The sequence below is a fragment of the Anomalospiza imberbis genome, chromosome 4 (genome assembly GCF_031753505.1).
Source record: "Anomalospiza imberbis isolate Cuckoo-Finch-1a 21T00152 chromosome 4, ASM3175350v1, whole genome shotgun sequence".
NCBI lineage: Eukaryota > Metazoa > Chordata > Aves > Passeriformes > Viduidae > Anomalospiza > Anomalospiza imberbis.
In genome coordinates this window covers 71657320-71683437 of record NC_089684.1, presented here as the reverse complement: position 1 = coordinate 71683437, position 26118 = coordinate 71657320, and the positions used below count along the sequence as shown (strand labels likewise).

General features: G+C 49.9%; 1 protein-coding gene across 5 annotated transcripts in view; it reads right to left on the bottom strand.

The window, feature by feature from the left end:
- DYSF (dysferlin) overlaps positions 1-26118 on the bottom strand; it is a 71224-nt gene that overhangs the window by 4706 nt on the left and 40400 nt on the right. For 4 of the 5 annotated variants that reach the window (XM_068189165.1, XM_068189167.1, XM_068189164.1 and 1 more), the window contains 13 exons: positions 20640-20738; positions 19941-20069; positions 19049-19204; positions 17737-17828; positions 15915-16085; positions 15302-15444; positions 12547-12686; positions 11727-11815; positions 11415-11510; positions 9323-9464; positions 1893-1992; positions 1454-1632; positions 557-666 (listed from right to left, as the gene is read on the bottom strand). In XM_068189165.1, coding sequence (XP_068045266.1) covers positions 557-666; positions 1454-1632; positions 1893-1992; positions 9323-9464; positions 11415-11510; positions 11727-11815; positions 12547-12686; positions 15302-15444; positions 15915-16085; positions 17737-17828; positions 19049-19204; positions 19941-20069; positions 20640-20738 — 1646 coding nt within the window. Of the gene's footprint in view, positions 1-556; positions 667-1453; positions 1633-1892; positions 1993-9322; positions 9465-11414; positions 11511-11726; positions 11816-12546; positions 12687-15301; positions 15445-15914; positions 16086-17736; positions 17829-19048; positions 19205-19940; positions 20070-20639; positions 20739-25652; positions 25716-26118 lie in introns of all 5 variants that reach the window. The other variant, XM_068189163.1, reaches the window with a different exon arrangement.

Genomic DNA, 26118 nt, shown 5'->3' with positions numbered 1-26118 from the left:
GTCCTCCAGCCTCCCAATCCCACTGGATTTATGGTCCAGACCAGCCTCCCAATCCCACTGGAATGGTGATCCAGGCCAGCCTCCCAGTCCCATGGGAATGTGTCAGCTTTCCATCCCTCTGGGTATGTCCCATCACCATCCTCCCTGGTGATCCAGAACAGTCTCCCAATCCCACTGGACTGGTGGTCCAGATCAGTCCCCCCAAGTCTGGATTGGTGATCCAGACCAGACTCCAAATCCCACTGGATTCATGCTCCAGACTAACCTCCCAATCCCCCTGGACTGGCTCAGCTCTTCCATCTTCCTGGATACATCCCACCAGTGTCCTCCTTGATGGTCCAGAATGACCTCCCAAATCCCACTGGATTCATGGTCCAGGCCAGCCTCCCAGTTCCACAGAACTGGTCCTCCAGACCTCCCAGTCCCCACCAGTTCAGAGTGGATCCTACCCAGCTGCAAACCCAGTTCAGCCCAATTCCCTCCAGCCCAGAATTCCCATTTGGTCCTTGAGAATTCCATGCCCTGGTGGTTGCTTTTCCATTCGGGGTGTTCTTACTTGGGATCCTCCAGCCTGGGGTTCATGTTTGGCTCATCCCGTCCTATCCCAGCCGGACGCTCCTCGTGCTCCTGTTCCGCCACGATTTCCAAAGTCATCTCCAGTTTGCCCTGGATGCGTTAAACAAAAACTTATTTATTATCCAAAAAACAGGGGGAAAGATGAGGAATGAACATGGGATGGAAAATAGGGATTAGGGGAAGAAAATATGCTTTAGGCAGAACAAAGCCACTCCCAACAATGACCAGGATCCCAGAGATCCTTCACCTGTCACTGTAGATATTCCAGGAAATCCCAGATCACACTGACACCCAAATTTGGGCAACCACAGAATCCCAGGATCGCTGAGGCTGGCAAAACCTCTGGGATCAAGTCCAAGCTGTGACCGATCATCACTGAGTGCCACATCCAGTCTTCCCAATTCCCTGATTCCTGATTTCCCTGGAACCAACTCAGGGTTTTTTGGTTGAATGACCCAATTCCCTGCCTGGATTCCCTCAATCCACCAAAACCTGGAACAGGAGACCAGACACCTTTAAATCTATCTCTGGGACAGCTGGAATTTTTTCCTGGTGTTTAGGACACAAGATTGTTGGGAATAGTCGTGATACGGAATCAAATTCGGTAGCGCATTCCAAAAACCAGGGTGAAAAATCCCACAAAACCGATCATTCCTCTGCACACTGCCAGAAAACTTCCAGCCAACCACAGCTGGTCCAGCTGGATTCACAAAATCTCCAGTTGGAAATGGAATTTCTTGCCCTGGCTTGAACTGAATGAAGATTTCAGGGAATTCTAGAACAGTTCGGACTGGGAAGGAATTTAAAGCCTTGGGCACTTCCAGGGATGGGAACTGGAGTGAAAGGTCCAAGGGAAAACATGGAGAGGTCACTTTACCGCCAGGATCTTCTGCTGGTTCTGCTCAGCCACACAGGGCCACCAGCCCTTGACAGTTTTCTGCTCGAAGAGGGATACGGAGCGGCTGGAGGACAGGGAATCATCCACAAGATCCAAGGAACACTTTTCTGCCGTCTTGGCAGGCTTGGGCATCCTGTTGAGATCCATCTGGATGGACCCTGCAGGGAAGAACATTCCATGTGAGACATTCTTAGTGGGAAAATCCTTAAAACATGGAATGCTCCCTGATCCCATGGAGTTTGGGCAACCCCAACCATTCCAATCCGAACTCCGAACTTCCACTGTCCCAGGTGGATCCAAGCCCCATCCAACCTGGCTTTGGACACTTCCAGGGATGGGGCACACACAGCTTGTCCGGACAACCTGTGCCAGTGATGTTTTCCCTTTTTTGGGATGGATCCCAAAATCCCCAACTTACCCAAATAGTCGTCAAAGGAGAACTTGTCGTTGTCCCAGATCTGGAGGATCAGCTGTGGTGGGATCTTGTTTTCCGTCTTGTCCAAGCTCCAGAAGTGTTCCTAAAATCCCACCAGGAAAGAAACCATGGAAAATCAAAGATTCATCAGAAGAATTGGACAGAGCCTGGCTCTGGAAATCTTGGAATTCCTGGGGTGTCCTGCTGTGGATCTGCAGGAGCACAGGCTCTGGAAAACTCTTGGATAAGGATAATGAGTGGAAATCCCAAGATGCATCTGGAAGGTGTTGGCAAAAATTTTTGCCTTAATTTAATTATTTAAATTAATGTAATTAATTTTATTTAAATAATTTAATTTGATTTAATGTAATTTAGGAAATGGCTTCATGGGATCCCAAACAGGATTCTTAGGAGCAACAGAAATTCCCACAATTCCAATGAGGGTGACTCTCCAAGGTGAAGAGAACAATAAGCGTTGAGTGCTGGCACTGCTAAACTTTGCCTTCCTCTTAATTCATGGAAAAATATGGGATTGACGCCTAAATCAGCACTTGCGGTAGGGAATTACCAAGGATTCCTCCCCTTCTGGATCCACCATGGCTCCAATCTGCTCCCAGGTCTGTCACAGGCAGTGGGACAACCTGAGACCATCAAATGCCAGTCCCACCTTCAGGCCACCTATGGCTCCTGAATTTATTATGGAAAATTGATATGGAAAGGATGATTGCATGGTATACCAGGAATCTGCTAATATCACACTGGTGGATCCATGCCCCAATGTCCAGCCTGGCCTTGGACACTGCCAGGGGCAGCCACAGCAAATCTGGAATTCCAGCCCAGCCCCTCCACACCTTCACAGCCAGGAATTCTTTGCCAAGATCCCAGCCCAATCTCCCCTTTCCCAGTGGAAGCCATTCCCTGGGTCCTGTCCCTGCAGGTCTTGTCCCCAGTCCCTCTCCAGCTCTCTTGGAGCCCCTTCCTTTCTCCAGGGGAACATTCCCAAGTTATCCATCAGTTCTGCACCCCAGAATAAGGAATATCCACTGCCTGGGAAGCGGAATCTGTGTCACTATTTCCATGTGTGAAATCAGGAATTTTTTCTAACAGGGATCTAACACCACTGTTGAGGTGCCTGGGAGTTAGGATTAAGAATCCCAGAATCCCTGAGGTTGGAAAAGCCTTTTGGGATACCAGCGAGTCCAAGTTGTGCCCAATCCCCAGCTCAGCATCCAGGAATTCCTTGGACATCTCCAGGGATGGGGACTCCAAACCTCCCTGGGCATTTCCACACTTTCCATTTAAAAAATTCCACCTGATGTCCAAAAAGAAATGTTGGGAAGGACAAAATCCCACCCAAAGCCAAGGGATTATTGGGATTGTTATTCCTGGCTCCAGCAAAAAGCAGGAAAATCCCAGTGGGATTCCTGACACCCCTCCAAGGGTGTCCCAGTGGCAATTCCTCCTGGAAGTGTCAGAAATGACGGGATTTAATTAAAACCAGGAAACTCCAGTATTATTCACCCGTCGCTCCATAAATTCACCCCAAGACTCAGATTCATTATTTCATCCAATATTAAATTATAAAAAAGGCAGAAAAACGTGTCACATTCCATAGGAACACAAATATTCCAGATGGGAGTGTGTGGGCACTCCAATCCCATTGGATTCATTTTAAGAGATCCCCCTGGATGGTTCTGTTTCAATTTTGCTCTGTTCCCTGCCCGGTTTTGGGAAAATGTGCCAGGAATTTTGCATTGGAGCATTTTATGGATGCATTTGAGATATTGGATAATCCAGAAATCCCAAAGGAATTCCATGGAAAATTCCCTCTCTCCACTGTGCTGGTTGCAGTGGGTTGGGATGGGTGTTTATCCAGGGGGATATTTCCCAGCTTTTCCAGCCATTTTGAATTAAAACTGCTAAAAAAGGGGAAGAGTTGATGTTGATTCGTCCCTTTCCCAGAAACTGGGGAAAGAAGGGATCCACAAAGATCCAGGAGCCATGGATCCATGGATAACAAAGTTGGGATGACCTCAGGAGGAGCTGGAAAATTCCATTCCAAGGTGGCAGAAGATCCATCTCCAAGGTGAACACCACCAGCTCCTTTAGATTGTCTCTCCAGGAGAAACCCATCTAAGCTGGGCTTGGAAAAGTGGGAAATACGGAATCATGGACTGGTTTGGCCAGGAAGGGACCCTCAAGACCACCTCATTTCCCAGCTGAAATGTTCCCTGGAAAGGAAACTTCCATGAGCTCCATGTCCTCCAGGTGCCTCTTCTTCCCAGTGAATTCCTGACTCAGATGTTCATCCCATCATTCCCACATTCCATGGATGTGTCCATGCTCCAGGCGCATCCCATGCTCCCTTCTGGGTTGATGCAACTATCCAATGATTCATTGGAATTTCTCATGGTCCCATCCCATCCACGTGGAGCCAAACTTGAGGAAAACCTCGCACTCGGGATCATCTCCCACCTATCCCAACTGGATCCATGTCCCTCAGGACAATGAAGCTGAAGGAAAGGTTGGATGGGATATTGGGAAGGAATTCCAGGCTGTGAAGGTGGGGAGGATCTAGGATGGAATTCCCAGAGAAGCCATGGCTGTCGCATCCCTGGAAGTGTCCAAGGCCAGGTTGGACGGGGCTTGGATCCACCTGGGACAGTGGGAGGTGTCCCTGGATGGGCTTTAAGGTCCTTCCCATTCCAAACCATTCCATGATTCCATGGAACTGCTGGCAAACTCAGCAGACTTTGGGATTCCACCTTTCATCCTTCCCACTGCAATGTCCAAGGAAAAAGGGAACAAAACCTTGGCTTTGCATCCCAATCTCTCAGAACAACATCCCGGCATTCCAGGGATAACTCAGGTGGGGCTTGACCGTTTCCAGGTGGGAATTCAATGCTCCATCTCTCCAAATTCCCCCCCACACACACTTTTTTTTTTAATATAAAAACACCATAAAATATCACTTTGCCGGAGACAAAACCTCCCTGCTCCGAGCCCTGTCCAGCTAGGAACACCCAGAGCTCCGCTGGAAAGGCAGGAAAAGGAACAGGGAATTGGGAAGAGGGAATTTGATGCCGAGTGAAGTTTATGGGTCCCTTTCAAGGCAGCGTGAAATTCGCTTCCGTGATTAAATGGAGCTCCGAACATTCCCTATAAAAACAACACAGAGCGCGAAATTTATATCCCGGCCTTGTCCAAGCCATGGGGAAAAAGGGCTGGAATTATTGTGTGGGGGTTTGTTTTCCAAGCGAGGGGAGGCTTTGGGATATTTTATGGGTTTTTGTGGATAAAGCAGCAGGGAAAAAATCGGCTCCAATTCCCGGGAAAGTGTTGACAGGGCTGCATTTCTCCCGGACTGTGGATGTGCTCCAGAATACAAAAGAGAAAACCTGATTTTTGGGAAGGAGAGGAAGTCTACTCCCAAAAAGTCCCATTTCAGGTGCATCCTGCAGGAATTTGGGAGTCCTGGACATTCAGGAGACTCCCCTTGGATGTCACAGAATCCCTGAGGTTGGAAAATCCCTCCAGGACCATTCAGTCCAAGCTGTGTCTAATCCCCACCTTGGCACTGAGTGTCACATCCAGGAATTCCTTGGACACCTCCAGGAATGGGGATTCCAAACCTCCCTGGGCACTTCCAAGGCCTGAGCACCTTTTCCATGAGGAAATTCCTGCTGACGTCCACCCTGAGCCTCCCCTGGCACAGCCTGAGGCCGTTCCCTCTTATCCTGTTTTTCCCTGGGATCAGATCCCAGTTCTCACCTGGTTCAAACATTCCAGGAAGTTGTGGAGAGCCAGAAGGTCCCTTTGGATCCTCCTTTTCTCCAGGCTGAGCCCCTTTCCCAGCTCCCTCAGGAATTCTCCAGCCCCTTCCCAGCTCCGTTCCCTTCCCTGGACACGCTCCAGCCCCTCTATGTCCATAGGAATCCCAAAACCAGGCCTGACACATCCATGGGGATGCCGTTTGCTCCAACATTTCATGCAAACCCTTTCCTACCCTACAGAACTTCCCAGATCTGGATGTGGCAACCACATCCAGCTGCTGCGGGAATTGGCATGGGAAGCTGAACGTTCCAAAAGCAATTCCATGCATTTTCCACCCCATGGCACCTGCGGGCTGTGGGAGCCGAGCTCTTCCCTTAGTGGATGCCTGGGAAAATGGGATCCACATCCAGGTAACCTCGGATTGTCCTGGTTGTCCCATGACCCATACGGTAACACGCTTAACTGGGAATCCAAAGTTTAAATTTCCAAGTTAGGCTGGATTTTAGGGAAAATTCCTTCATGGAAAGGGTTGTCCAGCCATGCAGAGGCTGCACAGGGAAACTATGGAATGTCCATCCCTGGAATGATTTAAGAGGCACTTAAAAAAAGTGCCTCTCGATGTGGCACTTGGAGACGTGGTCAGTGGTGGCCTTGGCAAAACTGATGGTGTTAGAAGGCTTTTCCATCCTAAATCATTCCATGATTTTCTCATTTTCCACCCCAGAAACTGATTTCCTGCAGGACTCAAAAACCTGGGAATGTGCTCTTCCCATGCAGCCAACATGGTTTGAATTTTCCAGGGCTGGAAGAGGAAGATGGCACCAAAAAAACACGGGAACAAAGATGGAAATTAGAAAGGAATGCTGAGAAAAGCATTAAAAAAGCATTTCCATGCTTTCTTAAGAGCTGTCCTAAAGATGGGACTATTTCTCTTCCATGGAAATATTTTGGAAACTTGGATTGGGAGAAATTCCCCTCTCAGAAGGAGAAGAAAAATCTTAATAACATTAACCCAGCCAGGAAAGTCACGGAACACCATCCTGAAGTGGTTGGAAGGTTCAGAAAAGCAGGAAAAAGAGTGGCACTGGGTTTCCCTGGGTTTTCAATGGTTTTCCCTGGATTTCCAGGCTCCCAAGCACCCCAGGCATTCCCATCAGACCAAAATAACATGGACACCATCTTATCCAGGGGAATCCTTGGTTTTTTTTGGCGACAGTATTTGCAACCTGAGTTGGGATGACCCATGGAGTCCTCACCTACAGGAATTCCAGCTCTGGAAATCCCAGCATGGAAAGGACCTGGAGCTCTTGGAGCGATCCAGAGGAGGCATGAGGATGATCAGAGGGATGGAGCAGCTCTGCTGTGGGAAAGGCTGGGAGAATTGGGATCGTTGGAATAAGAAGGGAAAACTCCAGGCAGAGCTCAGAGCCCCTTTCAGGGCCTGAAGGGGCTCCAGGAGAGCTGGAGAGGGACTGAGGACAAGGCCTGCAGGGACAGGACCCAGGGAATGGCTCCCACTGGGAAAGGGGAGATTGGGCTGGGATCTTGGCAAGGAATTCCTGGCTGGGAGGGTGGGCAGGGGCTGGGCTGGAATTCCCAGATTTGCTGTGGCTGCCCCTGGATCCCTGGCAGTGTCCAAGGCCAGGTTGGACATTGGGGTTGGATCCACCTGGGATAGTGGAATTTGTCCCTGGATGGAAGTGGCTAAGCTTTCAGGTCTGTTCCCACCCAAATTATTCCATAATTCCATGATTCCTAATCCACCTGGCCACGCTCCTGGGAGCTCCAGCATGGAGCAAAAAAAGGAGAATCATTGGAAAACCCTTTCCCTCCCGGCCTGGTTGGGCACAGGTGGTTTTGAGCAGCTCCCAATGCCCCACAGTCACTCCCAACCTTTGATTGAAATTCCACCTTCCAGCGCCTGCCTTTCCAGCCGGGATTTTTACGGCCGCAGGAACCAAGCTGGAGTTCAAACAGCACATGGTAAGATCAAAAAATTCCTGGGGCCGGAATGCTCTATCTGGCTTTTTCTTCATTATTCCAGCCTTTACAGAGAGCTTTTACAAGGTGTTTATTTTCGGATCCAGCATTGGAAGCCATGTGGTGGGAAAAGATTCCAGATCGGCACAGTGGGATGGATTTGCTTAAAGGGGTTTATGGAGGGGGTCTAGGCTTTTTCCAAGCAGGATAATTGGATGTAGTACACCCTGTACTTGGGATCTGTGGGATATGAGGCGTGAAATGGGCCTAGCTGGGATTCTGTCAATCATTGGAACTGCCCAGCAAGGGCTTTGGAATTTGGGAATTGACTGGGATGGGAGATTTGCTTGGCATCTTCCCGGCCGAGGCGCTGCTTCCATGGAAAATAAGATGGGATGGGGATCTCAGTGGGTTTTGGGGATCACAGTGGGTTTCAGGGATGGTCCCATTGCGAGCAGAAATCTTTGGGCACCTCATATTCCATGAATACTGAGGCTGAGCAAAAGCAGGGAGCAGGGATAATGGGATCACTGAGGTTGGAAAATCCTCTGGGATCATCAAGTTCAACTTGGGATCGATGCCCACCTTGGCACTCAGTGCCACATCCAGGAATTCCTTGGACTTCTCCAGGGATGGGGGCTCCAAACATCCCTGGGTACTTCCAAGGCCTGACCACCCTTTCCATGAGGAAATTCCTGCTGGTGTCCCAAATCTGAGCATCCTCAAGGGATGAAGGCTCGGGATGAGGTGGATGAAGGACTTTGAGCCTCCAGGGAGGTGCCACAGGAAGCCAGGATTTTCCCTGCTGTCCACAGACCTCAAAGAGCCAAAAGTCACAGAATCATGGAATGGTTTGGGTTGGAAGGGACCTTAAAGATGACCCGATTCCACCCCCTGACATGAATAGGGAATTTCCATTGGATTATTCCTCTTAATCCCTTTAATCTCCAGGTGAAGGAAATTTAAATTATTTGATCTCCTCTATTGCTTGGTGTCCAGTTTTCCCTGATTCTCATCATTTCCATCATCCAGTTTTCCACTGCATCATTCTGTGCACCCATCCCAACCCCATTCCTGTTTCCTTCCATCCGTGCAATTCCCATGAACTGATCCAAGGAACACCTGGAGCAGCTGGAGGAACAAGGGAATCAAAATCCCATCCAAAAAACCCCATCCACTTCAACTCCCAATCCAATCATCTCCCTGAATTCAAAGCTTTTCTTCCCGTGGCACATCCCAACCCATGTTCCCATCAGGAATTTGGAGTCAGGTCTTTCTTTTCCCCATTTTTGGCATTTTTGGGAAGTTTTTGCACAACACAATGCCCATTATTCCATGCCGGAAAACAGAGGTTCCCACCAAACCATCCCCATGGAATCGCCATCTCCAGCTTTGGAATAACCCTGTCGACCAAGAGCATTTGGACACTTGCTCCAGTGTTTTTCCTGCTCCAGCCTGGATGAATCTTTCCCAGAGGGATAAGTCTCTCCAAAAAATCACCTCTAATTCCAACTCCATTTTGCTTCCAAATGCAGATTTTTAAACAAAATTCCCAAAATTTTGCTGCCAACACCACGGAAAGGCCAAGCTTTGCACGGCTCTACTTGTGAAAGTCTGACATTCCCATTTCACCCCAGGATTCCCACAGGGATGCAGGAATTCCATCCAGGACCACTCACCTTCTTGGCCACGTAGCACATCTGCTCCGCTGGGAGATAATCAAAGGGAAAGACGAATCTCCAGTTGAAATTCCCTTCTCCTCCCATGGATCTGTAGTGGACATCCGTCTTCTGCTTGTTCTCCTCGTGTCCCACCAGCCACCTGCAAGGGACAAACAGAGCCTATGGAAAATCAGGATTGTGGGAAGGATTTGGGATCTCGCCCAATGTCACAACATCAGCGAGTGGGAAATGGAATATTCCTGATCCCAATGGCTGCTGGGGGTGAGGAAAACCTGGAGATGGGAAAGGGAATGCAGCAGTCCCAGAGCTGGGAGATGAATCAGTGCTGGAGCTAGCAAGTCCAGAAATACGGAATCATGGAATGGTATGGGATGGTAGGGTTTTAAGGATCATCCCATCCCACCCCAGGCACAGACAGCGACATCTTTCCCCTATCCCAGGTGGATCCAAGCCCCATCCAACCTGGCCTTGGACAATCCCAGGCATCCAGGGGCAGCCACAGCAAATCTGGGAATTCCAGCCCAGACCCTCCCCACCCTCCCAGCCAGGAATTCCTTGCCAAGATCCCAGCCCAATCTCCCCTTTCCCAGTGGGAGCCATTCCCTGGGTCCTGTCCTTGCAGGCCTTGTCCCCAGTCCCTCTCCAGCTCTCCTGGAGCCCCTTCAGGGACTCTGAGCTCTCCCTGGAGTTTTCCCTTCTCCAGGTGAATATTCCCAGCTCTCTCAGCCTGAACATTCCTTGGGAATCCTTTCCAGTGCTCAACAGCTTTTCCATGAAGAATTTTTCCCTAGTACCCAATCTAGGATAGGCAGGTTCCAGAGGCAGCAATGGACGGAAGGAACTTTCTCCACAGGATTCCCGATCCGTAGGTAGATCCTGAGACACAAATGGATCATTTCACCCATTCCCAATAGGTTTTTTCAGGATGACTTTCCTTGGGCTGGAAGATGTGGAAGCTGAGCAAGGCTTTACTCATTTCAAGCCTTGCAGGATTCTCTTGGATGCTAAAAATTGGGAAAGAGATCTCAGCAACCCCTGGATGATCCCGCTTTTCCAGCAGCACAACTTTTAGGAGCCCCAAAAGACACAGAACAGCTCAACCGGAGCTGATAACAACAGACTTGATGGGAATACCAGGAAAACTGCACGGCATTCTGGATTTACAGGGGGGAAACCAGGATTGTAAACCAGGGATTTACAGTCTGCTCCCAAATCCTGCCTCTTCCTGCCCATAAATCTCAAAAAAGCACAAAAAAAAGGAACTCCCTTGGCTGGGATTGCACCATTGGACACAAGATAAATCCTAAATGGGGAAGGGAAGGGAAGGGAAGGGAAGGGAAGGGAAGGGAAGGGAAGGGAAGGGAAGGGAAGGGAAGGGAAGGGAAGGGAAGGGAAGGGAAGGTGCCAGAGGGGCTGTTTCCAGGAATAAAGGGAATTCCAAAGAAAGCAGCCATGCAAATAATCCAACCTATGAGCATGGGAAAGGAGCTGGGAATGAGTAGACAACGAGCTCCTCTCCCCATGGCCAGGCTGCTTCTATATCTTATCCCACTATAGGAACATCCAAGTAGTCCAAGGAAAAATACTGCCATGGGATCATCCCAAAAGTGTGAAGAAAAAGGTTGTGAGCTCAGCAGAAACGTGTCTTCCTAAAAGATGTATCTCCATATCTCTGTATCCAGAGATGGAGAGGTGTGGATCCATGGCTGGAAAAGGGTGGATCCATGATTGAAGAGGTGTGGATCCATGATTTGAGAGGTGTGAATCCATGGCTGGAGACGTGTGGATCCACAGCCTGAGATGTGTGGATCCATAGCTGGAGAGGTGGATGCGCAGTTGGAGAGGTGTGGATCCATAGTCGGAGAGGTGTGGATCCATGGTTGGAGAAGTGTGGATCCATACTTGAAGATATGAATCCACAGTTGGAAATTCATGGATCCATAACTGGAGAGCCATGATGATCCCTCCATCCCAGCAGAATCCAATTCTATCCCAGCAATACCAATCCAAGGACCACCTTAACTCCTTCCCTGCTACTCCTGCAGCTCCAGCCTCCGGAATCCAGGAGGCTCCGGAGCGGGACACTCACCCTTTGACGTAGATGTCGCTCATCTTCTCCCCGGTGATGCTGAGGTCGTCCAGGATCACGTCCTTGGTGTTCCAGATGATGCAGCGCAGGTAGAACCTGGAAAATCCGGGAATAAAACCATGAGAAGGCGGAAAACTCATCCACCTGGAAGCCCGGTTGTCCCACTGATAGATTTCCCTGCGGGAGCCGTTTTCCTGGAGATTATTCCACACCTGTCCCTCATCCAGGTGGATGAATCCATCCCCACCTGAGGCTTCCAAGCATTCCCAACTCCTTTCCTAAAGAAAAGATGAGGAAGAAATGGGAAGTTACCTCTTGGCTTTGCGTGGAGTGACATTGAAAGGGGGGCCGGGATGTCCCAGGGATTTGGGAAACAGATCCACCCACATCTGGAGCTTTCCCTGCATGGAAAAACAGAGCCCTGAAACCTTGGGAGATTCCAAACCTGAACCTCCCCAGGGAGATCTGGGACCCTTGGGTGGGAGGGGAGGATTCCTCCATGGAAAAGTGGCATTAAAGGTTATTTTTAAATTATTTGAGGGATAGTTGGGAATGTGTTGATGAATGTAAATCCTGAGGAGCGGCTGAGGGAGGTGGGAAAGGGGCTGGAGCACCAGGAAAAGCTGAGAGAGCTGGGAAAGGGGCTCAGCCTGGAAAAAACAGGGATCGGGGTGACCTTCTGGCTCTCCACAACTGCCTGAAAGTTGGGATCTGATCCCAGGGAATAACAGAAAAAAATGGAAATGGCCTCAGGGAATGGCTTCAGGCTCCGGTTGGACATCAGCAGGAATTTATTCATGGAAAGGGTGGTCAGGCCTTGGAAGCGCCCACTGAGGTTTGGAATCCCCATTCCTGGAGGTGTCCAAGGAATTCCTGGATATTCCCAGGATTCTGGGAGAAGAATTCTGAGTAGCACTTTTAAACCAAAAATGTAAAATTAATTTAAATTAAACTAAATCAAGTAAAATTTAATTTAAAAATTGGAGCATATGCCGAAGGGAACAACCACCTCCCTTCCCAGGGAAAATCCCGTATCCCAGGGCAGACATTCCCAGCAGCATTCTCCCCCTGGATACGGCTGGATCAGGAGATGCCGCTCCTGGGCACATCCCGGCCACATTCCAGGACCCACCTGCTCAATGTCCGGCTGGAGCGGGCTGTAAAGGCCCCGGGTCTCCACATGCTCCGGAATCAATCCCTGCTTCCGGAGGGCGGCCAGGGCGAGCCGCTCCTCCACCGGCCCCAGGTGCGGATTTGGGGGTTTTCCATCTTCTGCCACAGGGAAGAGAGCAGAGTGAATCCCTCTCACTCTGAAGAGGGATGAATTTTGGCCAGGAACAGCTGGAGCAGCACAGCCTCCATTCCCAAATCCATCACCACAAACCCTGCTGGGCACAGGGATACCATTCCCAGTGGGAAAACCCATGGAGACCCTTGTGCAACTACCTCACAAATCACAGCCAGAAAAACATGACAAGGATCCAGCTGGATCCCATGGAAAGGAGAATCCAATGAATCCAGGTCTCCTAAAGTCCTGGAAATCAGGATTCCCATCAATCCTCTGCCAATGTTCCCATTCCCAACAGTTTAAATCCATCCAGGATCTTCAGCTGGGCAGACAGGAATGAGGTCCCAGTGGGATGCCATTTCTTCTCTGCGGGATTTGGGGTGAAAGACGGGAATGGGAGGAGGAGAAAGGACATGGAAACATCACAAGCACAGCCAGGGGGTTTTTCCGAGTTCCTACTCCGGTCCAAGTCCCTGCTCCAGTCCCTCCAGGATATTTGTGGTCCTCCATCCACAGAAGACCTGGAATTATCTCCTCTGCCTGACCTACTTCACACCAACCTGATCCCACCACAGATGGGCCAAGATTCCTCAATAATGGACATTGCTGCCTTCTCTTCCTGGTCTGGATCCATCCATGGATCCATCCCAGTACAGCCAATGGTCAACTCCTGCCTCCCCATCCCATTCCTGGGATGGGACATGATGCCCTATCCTTGGATATCAGGGATGCAGTGAAGTCCCCACCCCTGGAGGTGTCCCAGGAACAACCGGACAGGACACTTGGACAAAGTTGGTCTCAATCTTGGAGGTCTTTTCCAATCTGAATTCTGGGATTCCAGGATCTTCAAGGTGTTTTCCAACCTAAAAGATTCCCTGTTTCTCTGACTCCAACCCAAACAATCCCAAAATCCCAGGCTGGGGTTGGGGGACTTCACCCCACTCTGGTCATGCAACTTCCAGGACAATTGAAACACAATGTGCTCCATAAATATCATTCCAACTCCACCAAATCCCAGTGAGATATCCCAGCTCCTTCCTCGGCAAGGACACACTCCACTCCAACCACCAAATGATTGGCTAATTCCCAACCATTTCCCAAACCCTGGAATTCTGGCGTGTGCGCACACGTGCGGCTTTATGCGCCAAGAAATGAATGAGCCCCTCTCAGAGAACAACAAAATCTGGGAGTTATGGAATAACGGGCCGGGGGGAGGGGCTTGTAAAATCCTGGCTCTCGTGTTTAACAGCTCCAGTTTATTCCCCGTCCGGAGCTTGCAGCTGGATTCCAGATCTGCTCCGGGTCAAGCCTCGGGCTTTGTTCTGCTGTTTGAACTCGCTGCCGTTAAAGCCGGAGAAGGTGACAGCAGGCGCTGCCATGGGGGGAACACATTTTAACACCTACCCAGTTCTCCCAGGAAAACTTTTCCATGAGGATTCCTTGCTTCCCTCCTCCCCAGAGGAAAACTGGAATTCCTGAAGGGATTCATGCTTACTTTCCCAAGAGAGGGATCAGCCCTGGGCTGTGCCTTGTTCTGTGTCTCTGGTGACATCTTGGGTGTGGTGGCCTTAAAAAATCCAACCAAAATCTAGGTGGGATATTGGGAATTCTTGGCTCTAAGGGTGGGGAGGCCCTGGAAGAGAATTCCCAGAGAAGCTGCGGCTGTGCCTGGATCCCTGAAAGTATCCAAGGCCAGGTTGGATCCACCTGGGATAGTGGGAGGTGTGCCTGCCCATGGAGAGGGTGAAATGGGATCACGTTTATTGTCCAAACCTAAACCATTCCATTATTCCAAACTTCAGCTCCTGGGCCAGGCCCAGTGGGATTTCACCTCTTCCTGGGACTAAAACCCTCTTTTTGTGCCTTAAAGCAGCGTTTTCCCAAAAAAAGCCTCCTGGCCCAGGAATGTTGGGTCAGGGGGAGGTGCCATGGGCAGACCAAAAACTCCTCCCCAGAAGTCCGGGGCTTTTCTCCTCTTCATAGAAGTTGGGTTTGTTCCCTGAGTTCCCCAAATCCCAAAAGAATTCCCAGGTCTGTGTGTGGGATATTGTCTCCCTCTAGTGACCATTCCCAAAATGAGATTCCAATGGAAGAGTTGCTCTTCTGGCTCTGGCAGCACTTGGATTATCAGGTTGGAGCTTCTTGTTCCCAATCCAGAGATGTTAGGTTTGGTCTAACTCAAGGTCAATGCTCCTGGATTGAAGGTCTGGGTTCAATCCCAGGATCTGGGGCATGGCCAAGCTTGAGAATAGTCCAGAGCCAACATGGCCAGTGAGGAGGAGGAGGAGGAGGAGGACACGTCCACTACCTAATCCTGGCCTCCATAATGCTCCTCATGATGTTTCCGTGCACTTGAAACATCAGTTTGGAGCTTCCCACAAACCCAAGGTCAATGTCCCTGGATTGAAGGTCTGGGTTCGATCCCAGGATTTGGAGCACAGCCAAGCTTGGGAATGGCTTAGAACCAATGTGGACAGAGAGAAGGAGGATGTGGACAATGCCATCACTCAAAGCTGGTGATGTCTCCATGACGTCCAGCTCCATCCCTTTGTCTGGAGCAAGGAAATTCAGCTATCCCAAAGCATGCCTGACATCTTACCCAGCTCAGAGAGGACGTATTCCTGATCCCGGAAGATGATCCGGTCAGATTTGTAGGTGGGAGCTTTGTAGTTGTGCTGCAGGGAGAAGAGGTGGAGCAGCTGGGAAGGGCGGAGTTGGTCTCGCCACTGGTTGGGGCCGGAGCTGAAACCAAACAGAATCATGGAATCATGGAATCGTGGAATGGGTTGGGTTGGACAGACATTAAAGTTCATCCAGTGCCGCGGGCTGGGATATCGCCCACTGTTCCAGGTTGATCCAAGCCCCAGTGTCCAACCTGGCCTTGGGCACTGCCAGGGATCCAGAGGCAGCCACAGCAAATCTGGCAATTCCAGCCCAGCCCCTCCCCACCCTCCCAACCAGGAATTCCTTGCCAATATCCCACTCCAATCTCCTGTTCCTGGGATGGGAAAGCCACATCTCTGGGGGTGTCCTCAGCCCGAGGTCACCAGGAGCCACCAGGGATGCAACAGGACCTCCCTGGATGAGAACCAGGACTCTGGGATGCGCAGCTTCAGCCAGGTCCCCCAGGACAACACTGCTGTGATCCCGTGGCCACCTCAGCATCCCAATCCCGGGATTCACGGACATGCCAAGCGCACAGAGGAACCCACACGCAGTAGGTCTGGGGGAGGCCGCAGCGAGCCCCGTATTTGGTGAGGAAGCGATTCTCCAGGTCGATGACGGTCTCGCCGATCTTCTCATCCTTGGACAGGAGGTCATAGTCATAGAGGGTGACCTTGAGGTCCTTCTCCAGGGGCAGGGTGCAGCTCAGCTCAAACATCCTGGAAACGGCAATGGGGAAATGCTTGGGAAAAGAGGATCGGGCTGCTGGAATTCCATGGGAATGGACCCACACCCCATCCCAACCCACCGGTGATGGGATGGATCAGAGTCCCTGAGCTTCCACATCACCTTGATCCAGCAAGGCCATGGCTGTGTTGTGCTGGCTTCGCTTATCATGGAATCATGGAATGGTTTGGATTGGGAGACACCTTAATGACCTTCTCATTCCACAGCTTCCACGATCCCAGGTGGATCCAAGCCCCAGTGTCCAACCTGGCCTTGGGCCAGCCCAATCTCCCCTTTCCCAGTGGGAGCCATTCCCTGGGTCCTGTCCCTCTGTCCCTTGTCCCCAGTCCCTCTCCAGTTCTCCTGGAGCCCCTTCAGGCCCTGCAAGGGGCTCTGAGCTCTGCCTGGAGCCTTCCCTTCTCCAGGGGAACATTTCCAGTCTGACTCCAGAATTCTGGAATGGTGTTGGTGGGAAAGGACCTTAAATACCATCCCATTCCACTCCACCCATAGACAGGGACACCTCCCACTGTCCCAGGTTGATCCAAGCCCCCATGTCCAACCTGGCCTTCGGCACTGCCAGGGATCCAGGGGCAGCCACAGCAAATCTGGGAATTCCAGCCCAGCCCCTCCCCACCCTCCCAACCAGGAATTCCTTGCCAAGATCTCATTTAAATTCATCTCCCTCTTCCTCTTGCTTTGCCTTGAAAATCAGATGGATTTTATGGGAAGCAGGATTTGATCCCTGCTTGTGCCCCAAGTCCTGGATTTTGGCAGCCTGGAGCTCATCCCAAGGGGCAGCTCCGATCTCTGGGACAGTGCCCAGGGAATGGCTGGAGCTGTTCCAGGGAGGGTTAGGTTGGATACTGGGAACAGATTCCTCATCCAGATGGTGGTGGGGCACTGGAACAGCTCCCCAGGGAATGGCCACATTCCCAAGACTGCCAGAGCTCCAGGAGCATTTGGACAGTGTTCCCAGGGACAGGGTGGGATTGTTGGGACTGTCCTGGGAAGGAGGAAGGAGTCGGATCAATGATCCTTACGAGTCTTGTCCAACCCAGGCTATTCCATGATTCTCTGATTTTCTGGGAGAACAAAACCCCATGGAACTGAGCTTTCCTCAGTTTCCCTGCTCCTTTTCCAGTCTTGCCAAACACCTTTTCCCTGAACAAACCATTATCCTTGGAATTTTATCCCATTTCTGAGGGAAACAATTCAATTATCCATGGATAATCCTTTTCCAGAACATGTGGATGTGTCCCATTCCTCCCCATTCCTCACATTTTTCCTTCAGACATTAGATCAAAAATTCCTGGATGAGGAGAAGTTCCCCAGACTCTTTCCCAACAATGGGATGATCCAGATTCCTCCACTATGGAATTCCAGCTCCGCAATCCACAGGTCAGAAATCCCAGGGACTGGTGAACGAGAGCCAAGGGAATCATGGAATAGATTGGGATGGGAGAAACCTTAAAATCTATCCCATTCCCAATCCCTGCCGTGTGCAGGGAACACTTCCCACTATCCCAGGTTGCTCCAACCTGGAAATGGGTGTTGGAATGGGAAGTTCCAGTTGGCCCCGCACAATTTCCTCAATAGGACATCCAAGAAATTCCATGGATACCAAACAGAATCCATACTTACTTCCCAAAGACAGGCTCCAGAGTGCAGGGAAGGTAATTTTCCTGGTCATTTATGGATTTCTTTCCCACGGAAATCTTCACATAGGGATCACACTGGAGGTGGGCACAAAAAGAAACACAAAAATCCCATGGGATTCCAGTCCCACCCTGCTCCATAGGCAGTTCCAAATCCCATCCCTCTCCCACATAAAATTATTCTGGGAATTCGGCACCAACTTCGAAAGTGGGGAATTTAAATCAAATTGGGTTTTTTGCCAGGAGAAGGAAAAAAAAATCAAGGGAAAGATCCAATTCCACCTAAAAGACTTTACCTGGATCTACAGTGATCCACCATCCCAGTCACATCCAAGAATTCCCTGGAGAAAACGCCCAGGCCAAGTTTTCTCATCACTTCTCCCAGATTTTCCTTTTCCTGCTGATTTGTTTTTTAAGGAATGGATGGGAAACAGCACTCAGGGAATGGAATGAGCACCCAGGTATTCCTTGGGCTGGGATCAGCCTCCGTAAAATTCCCATCCCAGGGGAAATTTAGGATCAAATTTAGGTTGGTTTGGGGTTTTAAACAGAAAAACTCCCATATTTTTTTCCTTCTTTTTCATCCTCAGGAATTACTCATGGTGGATTTCTTAGGAATTAAACACTTCCATTCCAAATCCATTTAAAAAAACTGGGGAAAATTCAAAAGTGGTTGGAATTTCTGCATCTATTTTTCTATATATTCCATATACTTTCTCCATATGTTTTTCCATACATTTTCATGTCTATTCATTATTTTTCCATAAATTTTCCATGTGTATTTACTGTTTTCCCATCTATCTTTCTTAGATACTTCCTCATATATTTCCCACAGTATTCCTTAAATTTTCCCCTCTTTTCCAGTGGAACCAAGATAATTAAAAAGGATTTTTTCCTTCCCTGAATTTTGGGGAGTTCTGGACCTACACAGTTCCCATTTTCCCAGAATTTCCCTTCCAGACCAGCAAACCTTTGCAAGAAGGGAATTTTGGGAAAAATGGGATTTTATTCCCTTCAGCACAAAAACACCAAAAAAAAAAAAATAAATAAAACCAAACTCAAAACTCACAGAACTAATGCTGAAAAATCCCAGTGGGCAAAGGAAGACTTGCCCCCTAGAATTCCTAGATATTCCAAGGTGGGGGGCAGAAAACAGAAACAAATTCCTAAATTTTAGGGCAAACTTGTAAATTTTGACCAAATTTTGACCCAATTTTGACCCAATTTTGACCAATAAGGGCTGAGCTGTTGCAAGAATCCACTACAGGAGCCAACCCGGAGCATTCCCCCCGGGATACCTTCCCATTAGAATCCTTGGGCTGGAGGTCGAAGGCACGGATGATGTAAACCCGGACCAGACATTCCTGGAGTCCCCTGGCCGGGAGCTGCTGAAATTGCCGGGGAGGCATCGGAACGCGCGGATCGTCGGGAAGAGGGTAAATCCGGAAAGAACCCTGGGAAGGACACGGAAATTCAGGGAAGAGCGCATGTAAATGGGAGAAGACTTGGAATGACCAGAATGAATCATGGAATTATGGAATGGTTTGGGTGAGAAGGGATCTGAAAGCTCATCCCATTCCATGGGCAGGGACAACTTCCCCTATCCCAGGTGGATCCAAGCCGAAGTATCCAACCTGGCCTTGGACACTGCCAGGGATCCAGGGGCAGCCACAGCAAATCTGGGAATTCTAGCCCAGCCCCTGCCCACCCTCCCAGCCAGGAATTCCTTGCCAAGATCCCAGCCCAATCTCCCCTTTCCCAGTGGGAGCCATTCCCTGGGTCCTGTCCCTGCAGGCCTTGTCCCCAGTCCCTCTCCAGCTCTCCTGGAGTCCCTCCAGGCCCTGCAAGGGGCTCAAAGTTAATCCCAGATCCTTCTTTTTTCCAAGCTGGACATTCCCAGCTCTCCCAGCTTGGCTCCAGAGCAGAGCAGCTCCAGAATCCTCGAATGGTTTGAGTTGGAAGGACCTTAAATCCCATCCCATTCCCACCCTTTCCATAGGCAGCGACACCTCCCACTATCCCAGGTTGCTCCAAGCCCCTTCCAAGCTGCCTTGTTCACTTCCATGGATTAGGATTCCACAGCTCCCACAATTCCTGGACTCAGGGAACAATTTGGGCTGGAAAGGACTTTAAAGATCCCACAATTCCCACCCCGACGGACACAATGCTGGGGGAGAGGGCCCATCCCACCTTGAATTCCCCCACCACCGAGGGGTCGTCACTGGAATCCTGGGATCTCCCCCGGAACAGTTTGAAGGTGTGGCAGAAGTCAGAGAGATGCTCAAATTCCTCAACATTTTCCAGCTCCGTGTCGTAGACCTGAGGAGGAAAAGATGGAGCAGGGAAAAAATTTCCAACCAAATTCCTCAATCCTGGGAAAATTCATCCCACAGGGAGAAATTTCTGGGAATTTTCCCCTTTATTTCCCTCTGGAGCAATGAGAAGAGGAGAATTTGGGAAACCCACAATAAATTCCAGCCCATCCCAATGACCCAGACAAAGCCAAGGTCTCCTGGGGGGGTTTTCATGGATAGAGATCTTCCAGCTGGGAATATTTTCCTTAAAACCAAGGAAAATCTTCCCCATTTAGGAGTTTGTGTTAAATTTAGCATTTCTTGTGCCTTAATCTCCCTCCTCTCTGGGAAATCCCTGACTTTTCTCATTCCCAAACCCTTCCCAAGGTGGCAGTTCCCCACTCCCTCCACCACTTCCCAAGGGAAAATTCCCAGAAGTTTCCCAAAAGGCTTTTCCTCAGGAAACAGAATTTTCCACACCTGGGGAAAATGTTTTGGGTTTTTTTTGCACCAAGATGGGAAAAAATGCTGAAAATCCCAAAGAAACCGTGGAGAGTGGAATTCCAAGGATCCAAACCCGACGGAGGTCACTCACCTTCAAGGTGTCAAATCCTTTTTCCAAGTAATATCCACATTTTTCCCTCTCTCCTGTGGAAGCGTAAAATTTGCTCCACCAGTCGATGAATTCCTCCTCCTGCAGCCAGAGGTCCCAAAGTTACTCATTTTCCACAAATAAATCCCGAGAAAACAGCATCAGCTCCCAGATTGGGAAGCGAACCCTGCATCAACCTTATCCCTGATTTCCAGGTTTTTGGGATGCTCCCAGCCCAAATCTGGGTGTTACAGCCACTGTGGATATTCCCAAAAGTATTATTCCTCATGGGAAGATGAGGTAGAGCTCCAAGAAGAATATTCCAAGAATTTGGAGCATTTTTAGGGAATTTTTGGCCTCAGAGGATGGTTTCCCTGGATTTCCATGCAGGGAATGAACCAAAAACTCTGGTGTTAACAGCTTGAAATGCCCCAATTTTAGGTTTTCCCTGGAAATTTCTGGGATTTGAGAGACAGGGATTGACTTCCTGGTTTTATCTCAGCACCTCCCAACCTCCCCATCCCAACAAAACCTGTGGATAAATGAATGAATCCATACAATTCCCATCTTTCCATTAAAACTCAGCGGTGCTCAGGTCTCCAGAAAAACACAACCCTTGTATGAAAAAAAGGGAAAATCCCACAAAACCTCAGCTCTCACCAACTCCCATTGCCTTATTCCCAGTGTAAACCATTCCAGGAGGAAATACAGACTATGATGGCTCAATATTCTATGGATTTTATAGGAATCCCATTTTTGAGACCGCTTTGCTGGCAATCCATGAAAAATTCCTGGAAAATTCTGGTGTCTCTTTTTAGGAGGCCACAGAATTCCAGCTCGGTGACCTCACGGAGGATTCCAAATGGAGTTTTATTTGATTTAAAATTGAAGCTAATGGCGCGGGATTTAATGGATAGACATTGGATTTAATTGGAATATTCTGGAAATTCACTCCAAGGCTTCTGCCACCTCCTTTTTTTGGGGGGGGTGGAAATCCCAATTTTCCTTCTGTCACTTCCCATTTTATTGTTTCAAAGGCTCTATTTGGACATTGTGACATTCCACAGGTATTGGGATAGAAGGTAAATGACTGAATTCATCCCAGGACTTACCCACGGAATCCTCTGCAGCCCCAAGAGAAAGAGCTGGATTAGAGCTTTTGGTGGATTTTGACCAATATTCCAATGAAAAACAGGGAAAACATAAAAAGGAGGGAAGGGGAGTGGCTGGAATGTTGATGGTGCTGGATATGACTCCATCTGGGAATGGGAAAGCCATGGAAACCAATGCATCGACAAAGAATGGATTGAGGAATTTCCCTTATCCAGGGGATGGATAAAATTCCCTCCAGGTATCCCAAAGCATCTCCGGGGGTTTATCCATGGCCCAGACGATCTCTGAGATTGGGATTTGTGCTCCTTTTCCAGCTTTTTCATGGATCCCACTAGGCACAACCCCCGGGTGAGAATCCCTTGTGGATAAATTTAACCTCAAATTACCAAATCCTGAAATTTTCCTGGAAAAGGAGCTTATTCCCACCTGAAAACCTGTTGCCATGATTATCCAGAGTTTTCCTGTCACTTTAAGCCTGTTCTATCCCTCTTCCCTCTCACCACCCTGGAACTCCAACCTTTTTCCCAAGAGGGACCCATCATTTGGATATCCTGGGAATAAAAGGATCATTTCACCCAATCCCGTCATTCCAGGAGCTGCAGCAGTTCCTGAAACAAAGCATAGCTGGAAGAAAGAGAATTTCTCCTTTATGGAAAAAAATCCTGGCACTGAGGGTGGGGAGGGGCTGGGCTGGAATTCCCAGATTTGCTGCAGCTGACCCTGGATCCCTGGGAGTGTCCAAGGCTAGGTTGGACACTGGGACTTAGATCCACCTGGGATAGTGGGAGGTGTCCATGTCCATGGATGGGGTGGGATTGGATGGGATTTCAGGTCCCTTCCCACCAAAACCATTCCAGGATTCTGGAGCTGCTCTGCTCTGGAGCCAGGCTGGGAATGTTCCCCTGGAGAAGGGAAAAATCCAGGGAAACCTCAGAGTCCCTAAAGGGGCTCCAGGAGAGCTGGAGAGGGACTGGGGACAAGGCCTGCAGGGACAGGACCCAGGGAATGGCTCCCACTGGGAAAGGGGAGATTGGGCTGGGATCTTGGCAAGGAATTCCTGTCTGGGAGGGTGGGGAGCGGCTGGGCTGGAATTCCCAGATTTGCTGTGGCTGCCCCTGGATCCCTGGCAGTGCCCAAGGCCAGGCTGGATGGACTTGGATCACCCTGGGATTGGGGAAGTTGTCCCTGCCCATGGAACTGGGATGAGCTTTCAGATCCCACCCAAACCATTCCATGATCCTACAAACCCTAACTGTGGAAATCCCAAAGTTTTCTCTGGGAATACTTTTTCCCCTCCCCAGTGGCAGTGCCATGGGCTGGCTCCCAACTGAGAATATCAAAACCATCAGGAACATTCCAGGGGGAGCAGCGCTGGGATGGGAACCATTCCCAGGAGGAGCCATCCAACACCCAGAGCTCCTCCAAGGAGCAGTAATCGGAGAAGCCGTGAAATGTGGGCTTGGATTTGGAAGGAGCAAGCACAGCAAACAACCAATTATCCCAAATAGTTTACAGACATGGATCAGCTGGAATTGGCTCCGCTCGACTCCGCTAACGTGTCCTGGGATGAGGGATTTGGAAAGCAGCACGAGCTGGAGTATCAGTGGAGTAAGGGCGGACTAATTGCATTGCAGGGCTCCTCAGCAGGGAATGGAGGAGCAGAGGTGTCCAGGAGTCCCTCCTGAGCTCCTCTCCTCTGGGAGGTGCCCGGGAATCATGGAATTATGGAATTATGGAATGGTAAGGGACCAGAAAGCTTATCCAATCCCATCTAGGAACACCTCCCAGTGTCCCAGGTGGATCCAAGCCCCAGTGTCCAACCTGGCCTTGGACACTGCCAGGGATCCAGGGACAGCCACAGCAAATCTGGGAACTCCAGCCCAGCCCCTCCCCACCCTCCCAGACAGGAATTCCTTGCCAAGATCCCAGCCCAATCTCCCCTTTCCCAGTGGGAGCCATTCCCTGGGTCCTGTCCCTCTGTCCCTTGTCCCCAGTCCCTCTCCAGCTCTCCTGGAGCCCCTCCAGGCCCTGCAAGGGGCTCGGAGGATTCCCTGGATTTTTCTCTTCTCCAGGGGAACATTCCCAGCTCTCCCAGCCTGGCTCCAGAGCAGAGCAGCTCCAGAATCCTGGAATGGTTTGGGTTGGAAGGGGCCATAAATCCCATCCCATTCCACCCCATCCATGGGCAGGGACACCTCCCACTGTCCCAGGTTGATCCAAGCCCCAGTGTCCAACCTGACCTTGGACAGTGCCAGGGATCTAGGGGCAGCCACAGCATATCTGGGAATTCCAGCCCAGCCCCCTTGCCACCCTCAAAGGGCAGAATTCCATCCCAAGATCCTACCCATTCCTGCCCTCTGGCAGTGTAAACTCTTCCCCGTCACCAATAACACCCCAGCCGGAGGCAGATCCCAGTGAAATCCAGGACCTCCTTCACACACTCCGCACGGAGCTGGACTTTTTTGGCTGGAAAAGCTTTTTTCCAAGATTTCCCCAGCTGCAGCCCCTGGGCCTCATTCCCAGCTCCTGCTTTTGTGCGGCGCTCCAGACACATAAAGGAGAAGGAGCCGGGAAGGAAGATGGGAACTCAGTTTTCCAAACAAGATGGTTTTCCCAAGGAAACATTCCCTTCTTTCTGCAAGCTGGGGTTTATCACATTGTCTCCCATTCCTGGAGGATCCTGGAAAAACCTGTACAACGGGATGGTTTATTCCCACCTAATATTCCTGAAGTTTGATTTTAAATTAATGCTCTGCAACTTTTCCCTCTTATTTTTTCCCCTGGATTTTGTTTGTCCTAAACCAAAAACATATCCATGGAAATGAAAAATGTGGATGGACAGTGGGATGGGGGGTTATTTCAGGAATTTTTGCTTCCATAGTTGGGATCCCAGCACTGCCACCTCTCTGGGATGGAAAAATCCATCCATTGGACAATATTTGGATCCCTGGAAGTGTCCAAGATCCTGTTGGAATGGGCTTGGGATAGCGGGAGGTGTCCCTGCCCATGGAAACTGTGGACTGGGATGGGATTTAAGGTCCTTCCAACCCAAACCATTCCATGATTCCATGGGGAATCTGATCGGGATGAATTTGGGATTAAGGGAATTGCTCCTCTGGAGTGTTATCCCTGAGAAGGCGAAGCAGCTCCTCTGCCCTCCCTATAAAACCCGGGAAAATCCCAACATCTGCTTTTCTCATGGAAAAGAAAGGGAGCAGGAAGAGGGAAGGGATCCTTAAATCCCATCCCATTCCACCCTTTCCATGGGCAGGGACACCTTCCACTATTCCAGGTGAATCCAACCTGGCCTTGGACACTGCCAGGGATCCAGGGGCAGCCACAGCAAATCTGGGAACTCCAGCCCAGCCCCTCCCCACCCTCCCAGACAGGAATTCCTTGCCAAGATCCCAGCCCAATCTCCCCTTTCCCAGTGGAAGCCATTCCCTGGGTCCTGTCCCTCTGTCCCTTGTCCCCAGTCCCTCTCCAGCTCTCCTGGAGCCCCTTTAGTGACTCAGGATTCCCTGGAATTTTCCCTTCTGCAGGTGAACATTCCTAGTTCTCCCAGCTTTTCCTCCCAGCAGAGCTGCTCCATCCCTCTGATCATCCTGGTCCAACCTCTGGGTCACTCCCATATTTCCATGTCCTTTCTGTGCTGGTATCCCAGAGCTGGGGACAGAATTCCTTCAAAACCCCCCCTCATTCCCTTCGGAATGAATGGAAAACCCAAGGACACACTGGGAGCCAGCTGAAATTGCCATTTTCCTAAGCAGCAAGCGGGATCATTCCCAGAAGGAAAACACCTCCTTCCATCTTCATCCTTGTATTCTCATGGACTCAGGTCATTAATTAAGCGGTTAATTAATTAAGCGATTAATTAGCAATTAGAAAGGAAGCAATACCTACATGATGCGGGGCCCGGGAATCCGGGATGTTAATTAGTGCTGAGCTCGTCAAACCCTCGGAAAGCTACAAATTAAAATGATCCGTTATCCAAGGAATTCCGGGAACCAGGATGAACACGCAGCAGCGAAAGCAACAATTAAAGGGATTAATCCAAACTAAAATTCCCAACCCTGGGGTTTCCTGAGAGGAGGCAAATTTGGGATGAGTGCAGGGTTTGTTTTTAGGGATGTTCGGCAAACAGCTGTAATGAGGTACAGGAAAAATGGGATATTAAAGGGGAAAAATATGGAAAAGCTGTTAGTAACTCCCAGTGGAGGAGAGGCTTTTCCCTAGATATCAAGGGCTGCAAACTCAGGGAGTTATCCCTGAATCCAGGGAAGGATCTGAGCCAGGGGGATTTAGAATAGGATTGGGAATTCTCAGGATCAAGGTCCAGGTCCAAGCCTGGCTCATCCTGGACAAACCA